Source organism: Sinocyclocheilus rhinocerous, unplaced genomic scaffold (genome assembly GCF_001515625.1).
Source record: "Sinocyclocheilus rhinocerous isolate Xijiao unplaced genomic scaffold, SAMN03320098_v1.1 scaffold1112, whole genome shotgun sequence".
Taxonomy (NCBI): Eukaryota; Metazoa; Chordata; class Actinopteri; order Cypriniformes; family Cyprinidae; genus Sinocyclocheilus; species Sinocyclocheilus rhinocerous.
The window spans coordinates 513,514-521,355 of record NW_015657961.1 but is presented as its reverse complement, the minus strand read 5'-3'; the positions used below and the strand labels follow the sequence as shown (position 1 = coordinate 521,355).

At 35.5% G+C, this 7,842-nt stretch overlaps 2 protein-coding genes across 5 annotated transcripts in view; one reads left to right on the top strand and one right to left on the bottom strand.

The window, feature by feature from the left end:
- Nucleotides 1-6,689, top strand: part of LOC107721723 (extended synaptotagmin-2-like) — a 30,243-nt gene extending 23,554 nt beyond the window's left edge. For 3 of the 4 annotated variants that reach the window (XM_016529875.1, XM_016529878.1, XM_016529876.1), the window contains 9 exons: nt 2,249-2,323; nt 2,623-2,709; nt 3,079-3,228; nt 3,826-4,178; nt 4,284-4,382; nt 4,477-4,608; nt 4,764-4,869; nt 5,485-5,534; nt 6,182-6,689. In XM_016529875.1, coding sequence (XP_016385361.1) covers nt 2,249-2,323; nt 2,623-2,709; nt 3,079-3,228; nt 3,826-4,178; nt 4,284-4,382; nt 4,477-4,608; nt 4,764-4,869; nt 5,485-5,534; nt 6,182-6,224 — 1,095 coding nt within the window. In that variant the 3' untranslated portion in view covers nt 6,225-6,689. Of the gene's footprint in view, nt 1-930; nt 994-2,248; nt 2,324-2,622; nt 2,710-3,078; nt 3,229-3,825; nt 4,179-4,283; nt 4,383-4,476; nt 4,609-4,763; nt 4,870-5,484; nt 5,535-6,181 lie in introns of all 4 variants that reach the window. The other variant, XM_016529877.1, reaches the window with a different exon arrangement.
- Nucleotides 1-7,842, bottom strand: part of LOC107721741 (tripartite motif-containing protein 16-like) — a 258,890-nt gene that overhangs the window by 129,110 nt on the left and 121,938 nt on the right. The window lies entirely within an intron of this gene.

Sequence of the window (7,842 nt, the reverse complement as noted above, 5' to 3'; positions counted from 1 at the left end):
AGTGAGGTAGACATGTGGGGGCATGTTTGAACGAGGCGTTTTAGGAGGGCGTGGACGAGTCTTAACTTTTATAAAGAATATCTCTTTGGGTTTGAGACTTAAGTCTTTACAACTTTAGGGATCTTATCTATTCACGAACAGCTTGTAACACTCCAAAGAGAAAGGAAAACTTGAAATCGCATCATATGACCCCTTTAAGCAATGTCACACAAACAAGAGTGCTGTTCATCATGGCTGTGATCCAGGATGATCACGAGTGTGATATTGCTTTTATACAACAGTTTATAAATTATTTATACATACAGATTAAACATACTATTTTAGACATAATATTAGGCAGCTACTTTGTTTTTGCTTTGCACAACAAGTTCCACATAAAAACAGATTCAACTGTCATGTGTCAAACAAACGGGGTGCTGATCCAAAGCGTGAAAAGCTCCAGTGCAGTTATTAAATATCAGCACATTTGGAACGCCAATCAAATTCAAGGACTGCAACTGTTGTATAATCTGTCACTGAAAGTATTTAAGTAAATTCAAGTGCCTTGCAGTGCCCATGACATGGTGTGATATGTTTTGCAATCAGATATGTTGCAGGTTGATTTGCAGTGAAGTGTGGGTTGGACTGATTCTCTTTGGATTGCCTTGTCTATATTTCTCTTTCATGTTTCTTTCTATCATCCTTTCTTCGACACTGTATAAAATACAATGAAGCCTCCTCTTTTCTCATATTCATCAAATGAACCATGCATTAATTCCATAATCATTCATTTTGTTGTGTGTGATTGAGTGAGTACTTAAGGATGTCTGTGTGTTTTTGTGCAATTATGAATTTAACTCTGCATGCCATCCTCCTAATAATCCTGCCTGTATTTGTATTTGTTTGTGTGTGCGCGTGTGTGTCTCGTCCTTTTCTGCTTGGGGAAATAAGCGCAATCCTTTAGAATTCAACAATGCAGGTCTGAAGAAGGGTACAGTCAATAAAGCGCTAAAGGTAACACAACCAGTTTTCTCACAATTTACACACACATACAGTATAGACAGATGTAGAAGGACTTGGCAAGGTTGTTTATGTCGATTTAAGATCTGCAGCAGGTACCATGTGTGCTGTTTGTGTGCTTTAATTAACCGCATGCAGACCTGCGTGTGCATCTGACTGTCTGAAACACACTGAATTCAGACACTGAATGCCACAGAGACTATTTCTCATGTGTAAATCTCAGCCAGCTTTCCAATCTCATTTACCCAATTCTGAATTGATGTCATTTAATTCAAGTAATATATGAATCAAAATTATACAAACAATTGTACAGAAATGCAACATATAAGACCTTGTTTGAATCCAACAAGTTTTTAGGTTTAATGTCCTGATATTGATATAGTACATGGCATTCATAAGGGGAAATAAACAAAATATTTTAGAATATTTTGAACTTTCTATCTAATGGAATATTTCCAACTTTATAAGTCTACCACATCTGAACTAAATCTGTAGCATCAGGATTAATAATTTCAACAAGTTTTAACAATAATAATTTTAGCCTGTATTGCGGTGTAAAAATTCTTGTTACTTGATTTTAAATTGCCCCTTTTGTTTAAATGTGCAAGTGCATTAGCTGGACCAGCCTAATATATTGTGATTTGAACAAAAGAAGCAGCATTTAAAGTACCATTTAATTAGATTATAGTGCTAATTCAAAATATGTTATTAAAACATAATCTTGAAAATCAGTTTTGTAGATTTTGGACTTTTCCCATTCAAGTAAATATGGCCTATGTTTGTATGCTTATAAGCTACATAAACAGTAAACAGCTCCCTGTGGTCCATAACAGGAGTTTGAAAGACTTGTTGGTAAACAATCTTATGCAAGCATATGAAATGTTTAAATTTGGTTATGCTTATAATATGATAATCACATAGTTTAAACATTTATTCACAGTGCTGCCTGCTCAGCTTTCCATGTAACTCTGTGGTAATCGACAGCATGCCAGGTTAGGTTCATAGTCATTCAGATCTAGATGGGAGTAAATATGATATGGTTACTACTAAAGCATCATTTCAGGTCATTAGTGCGCAAATATCTACTGTACTGTACATTCTTATCATGTTTGAGATGACACTATTATTGTTCTATTTTAATCCTCTTGTTATTTGCTTTAGTAAGTGTGTGGTTAAGGTTGATAATGTTATTTGTACAGTATGTGTTTAATATGGAAGGGTTGTTAATAACAATTTGTATGCTCTTTAGTCTGGTAAAAAGGTCGCCAGTGTGCCCAGTCCATTCGTCCAGTTTACTGTGGGACACAAATCCTTTGAGAGCAAGGTAAACACTGACACACACAAGTGATTGCTCTTTATTTAATCTGCCTTGAAATTTAGACGTGCATAACATATTGTGTTATTCTTACAGGTGCAAATTTAAACATGAAAAAAGGGTTTTGCATGAAAAGAGATACATGAATATAAATTCTTAGATGTTTAGCTGTCATCGTATAACAGTATTTCACTGCAAAAGGTGATGCTGCAAGTTTGCTTAAGTCAGACTTTACTTTTTAGCCTTTGTGTTTTCACTGTTATTAAATAAATAATGTTTAAATGTTTTACATTCTTTTCATGTTACAGACAAGATATAAAACCAATGAGCCCGTTTGGGAGGAGGCCTTCACATTCCTGATCCACAATCCAAAGTGTCAAGAACTTGAAGTGGAGGTAAAGCACAAGCACGACCAAAGTGCACTCACATGCACATGGGGTGTTGTGAATTAATGGTTAAAAATTTGTGCTGGTCCCTGAAAGGTGAAAGATTTGAACACTGCAAGGGGGAGCAAATACTGTTCTTGATATTGTAGGAAAGTATGACAATAATTACAAACCCACTTTTGGTCTTATACTTTTTTTATTTATTTTAAAAAAACATTTATTTATTTATGGAAAAGAACAAAATCATAGAAATCAAGGTATTAATAAAAATTGACTCAATAGTACCCTATTCATGGAAAGTATATACATATTATCTAGAAGTTGCAGTGTTTACAACACAGTGGTGTGTCTCATATGAGTCTGTGTGTGTGTGTGCAGGTAAAGGATGAGAAGCACGAGTGTTCCCTAGGGACGTTTTCTCTTCCTCTGTCAAAGCTGCTGCAGGAGGATCAGATGACTCTCAGTCAGCAATTCCCACTCAAGAACTCAGGACCCGGTGCTACGCTTAAGATGAAGATGGCACTTAGGGTAACACACATGCATAAACATCTCACACACACACTAAATAATTTAATGGAAAGGAAAGGAAAACTCAAAACAGTGGTTGAAGCACTAACTGAAATTAAATAAAAATAAATATAAACAATAAATAATTTTGGTTTTGTCTTTCATCAAGCGAAATATCTCAATTGCTCTTTGTATTGATGGATGGAGTACAAATTCACAATTGAAGTAAAATGTAAAAGTACAGTATTTAAAATTTCACATATCAGGTTTTGCAAATCTTCAAATCAGGTGTCTTAACCATTGTACATGTAATTAGCTCTATCAATGTCATGTAGATTCCTCAACTATAAAACCTTAAATTAAAACTTAAATTAAGATAAATATAACAAAAAAGAATATATGTTTACTAAATGAGATAAAAACTAAAGTGGCCACAGCATTGTTGAAAACAATTCAAACTTAGCCTAATAAATTTCTGCATTTTTATGCTTTTCACTATATATATAGAAACAACTAAATCTCGACCTGTATAGAGGGTCCATCTCAGCAGGAAGTGTCACTTTTGCTGAAAACACAGTCAGTAACCAGCGCATATCTGTATACATATGTGTATTTCAGATTCTGTCTATGGATAAGTTGTCCGTATCAAATCAGCCATCCTCAATTCAGATCCGCCGCCCTAGCTCCAGCACGACCAATGTTTCAGAGCCCACCCCAACATCCAAAACCCAGCAGCCGACCCCAGCACCCAGAAACCAACCCTCCCCGCGAGTGGAACCCTTGATAGACAGCAGGCCATTGGAGGACTCACCTACCCGTCTGGCTAAATCGGGATGGAGCACGTCTAACCTGGCCATTTCTGGCTCTCAGCTACACCTAAATAACAAAGAGCCGACACCCAGCATAGCGTCTGACATCTCCAATCCCAGCACCGCCCAGGAGCTCCAGAAGACAATACAACACTTACAGAAGTATGTTTGAACATTTTTAACATATTTTGACCTTTCCATCTGGTTCCATTCATGGTTTCATGAGACACCAACTCCACAACAGTTTAAAAAAATCTGTTTTTACAGTGGCGCCTCACCTGGTTTCGCTCCATTGGGTGAAATTCAGTTAACCATCAGACACAGTCCCCAAAGAAACAAACTAATTGTCGTGGTACACAGCTGCAGGTAAAGTACATGTGACTTTTGATTCATCTGAAGTATTTCAGTGCTTCTGAAAGATATATGAAATATGAAAGTATTCATATTTGTGTGTTTGCAGGAATCTGATCTCTTCTACTGAAAATGGTTCTGATCCATACGTCCGTTTGTATTTGCTGCCTGATAAACGACGCTCTGGACGCAGAAAAACAAACACGATTAAAAAAACAGTGAATCCTGTCTATGATCAAACGTCAGTTTCTTTTTTCCCCCACTTTTTCCCTCTTCCATTCTGCTCTTGCATTTAAAAAAAATCTAGTTTTCTTATTTTGCATTGAATAAAAATACACCTTTTGTGTTGGTTTTAAATACAGTGTTTGTGTGTTGCGTGCACATGTGTTTGTATAGGTTTGAATTCAGTGTGTCACTTGTGGAGTTGCACAGAAGAACACTAGATGTGGCCGTGAAGAATGGAGGAGGAATTCTGTCAAAACACAGAGGGCTGCTGGGAAAGGTGACATCCCGCACTAAATAACTTCATAACATCCTTAATATCATTGTTCTTAAAGGGGTCATATGATGCGATTTCAATTTTTCCTTTCTCTTTGGAGTGTTACAAACTCTTGGTGCATAAAGAAGATCTGTAAAGTTGCAAAGACTAAAGTCTCAAATCCAAAGAGATATTCTTTATAAAAGTTCAGAGTCAGCCACGCCTACCTAAAACGGCTCGTTCTAACACGCCCCCACATACCTACGTCACGATCTGGGAAGATTTGCATAACGGCGCCCAAATGTTCACGCAAAGAAAGAAGGCGTAACTTTAATTCTTGCTGTAGTATTGATGCCGCCATGTCGAGACGCTGTGTGTTTCGTTGTGGACGCGTTTCAGAAAGGCAGGGCATAGAGGAGAAACAATAATGTACAGTATGTGGAAAATAATGTGTTTTTTTTTACCTTAAACCGCATAAACACATTTCATTACACCAAATACACAAAATAATGTTCTTTTTAGCAACATCATATGACCCCTTTAATGTACATTATAGAATATTATTTTCTAGTTTGTATTTTGGCTTCCAAGAACAAATTATTCATATATAAAAATTGTGTGTGTGTGTGTTTCTCCCAGGTGTTAGTTGACTTGACCTCTGAGGATATATCAAAGAGCTCAACGCAATGGTAACATTTTTATGTAATTTACAAATATTAAGCCATTAAATCATATGAATATGATGATATTGATTACTGTATGGCAGTGATAAATATCATCATATTCGTATGATTTTATTCAGTAGTGTATTGCAGTGATATGTATACAGAATATTTCCATTACTGTAATATATGCATAAAATGTGCTTTACAGTGGTCATTTACAATTTAACCTGATGCACAATGTACCCTATTTAAATATCACTCTCAAAATGCATCATTTTGGATAAGAAAATTATGATTATAATAATAATTATTATTCTAATTATTCTATTATTCTATAATAAATAGTATTCTAGTTTTGTTGTTTTGAAGTAAAAAGAAACTTTTTTTTTTTTGCTTTCTGATTTAATAACTCATGCTCCAGAAGGGATCATACTACTTTATTTGTTTACATTTAAGTAATGAGAGTTATAAGCTACATTTTCTTTATACAGAGTATATACATACATTTTGTAAAATATGACCCAGACATTTCTTGCCTTTTTTTTTTCGTGAAAATGGCACAGTAAAAAAAAGAAAGACATGATTTTCATTAATATTTAGCCAAAGGTGTGTGAGAACATGATATCAGAACTTTAGATGTGAATATGTGTGTGTTTATGTGTGTTTGGCAGGTATGAGCTTTCAGTGGATGGGCTGAGGCGACAATCCCCTTAGTCAAAGGAACCAACTTCTTTCTGCCCACACATACTGTATTTAAAAAAAAAAAAAAAACTACAAATCCCTACGTAAGACTCCAAACCTCAGTCATATTTAAACCATGTGTTTTAGCCTGTGGGCAAAATCTGTACATGTTGTGTCTTCAGTTTGTATCACTTTTAACAGATTTACAGTGTGAAAGAAGAAAAAAAACGCTATTGATGTTATGTGCACTGACTTAGCAAGAGTGAAAGAGAGAGTGAGAGTGTTTAGAGATTTTTAAAGTTAAAAAGAGATACGGTTCAGCGGCATCTGTTGGATTGATTAGTTGTTTACGCATTAAGACTTCTAAACCAAGAGTGGCAAACTCTAACAGCATCCGCCATTCACACATTAATGGTGGAGAGATTATATAATATATAATTGAGCTCAGGCTGTAAATATATATAAAATAAATATTAAAAGAAATTATAGGCCCGGTTTCACAAACGGGGCTTACAGTAGCTTAAGCCAGGACTAGGCCTTATTTTATTGATATTTAAGCAACTTTTACAAAAATGCCATAGAAGAAAACATTACCGGTGTGCATCTTGACACAGAACAATGAAACTGACATATTTTAAGATATGTCAGAGCAAGATATTTTCAGATGAGACAGCTCAAACATGCATTTTAGTCTGGGACTAGCTTAAGCCTTGTCTGTGAAACCGGGGGTTAGTATTTGGAAAAGTTTGATAAATATTAACCCTAAGAGTTCTTGTTGAATAAGCACTGAACTCATGCTTGCTTTGAAAGTGTTATATATTATAATCTCTGTAAATGTCTACAGATGTTCCTTTTAGGAGACAAATTTACCAAAGAAGTACTCCGCTCATTAAAAAGTGTGTGTGACTAAACCAAATATGCACCTAAATGTTTTACACACCCAAGTGTTCATATCTATATATATCTATATATGTGTATATATATATATGTGACCCTGGACCACAAAACCAGTCTTAAATCGCTGGGGTACATTTGTAGCAATAGCCAAAAAAACAATGTATGGGTTAAAATTATCGATTTTTCTTTTATGCCAAAAATCATTAGGATATTAAGTAAAGATCATGTTCCATGAAGATATTTTGTAAATTTCCTACCGTAAATATATCAAAACGTAATTTTTGATTAGTAATATGCATTGCTAAGAACTTCATTTGGACAACTTTAAAGGTGATTTTCTCAGTATTTTGATTTTTTTGCACCCTCAGATTCCAGATTTTCAAATAGTTGTATCTCGGCCAAATATTGTCCTATCCTAACAAACCATACATCAATGGAAAGGTTATTTATTCAGCTTTCAGATGATGAAAAATTGACCCTTATGACTGGTTTCGTTGTCCAGGGTCACATATACGTGTTATATGTTCTCTGGTGTGGTTCAGCTTCCACCATCACAGCACTGGCTGTCAGTGCTCAAACATGGATGGACAGCTAGCTACAGTGTCACATGACCCTGGATATCTAATGGTGCCATAACTCTGAATCTTGTTGGGCCTTTCTGTAGCACTCACGTGTCACATGTTCACTCCTTTTTCAAAAAACACCTGGTCACCTCTCACCCACTACAACCCAGCTGTGCTTCCTCGATCATCTG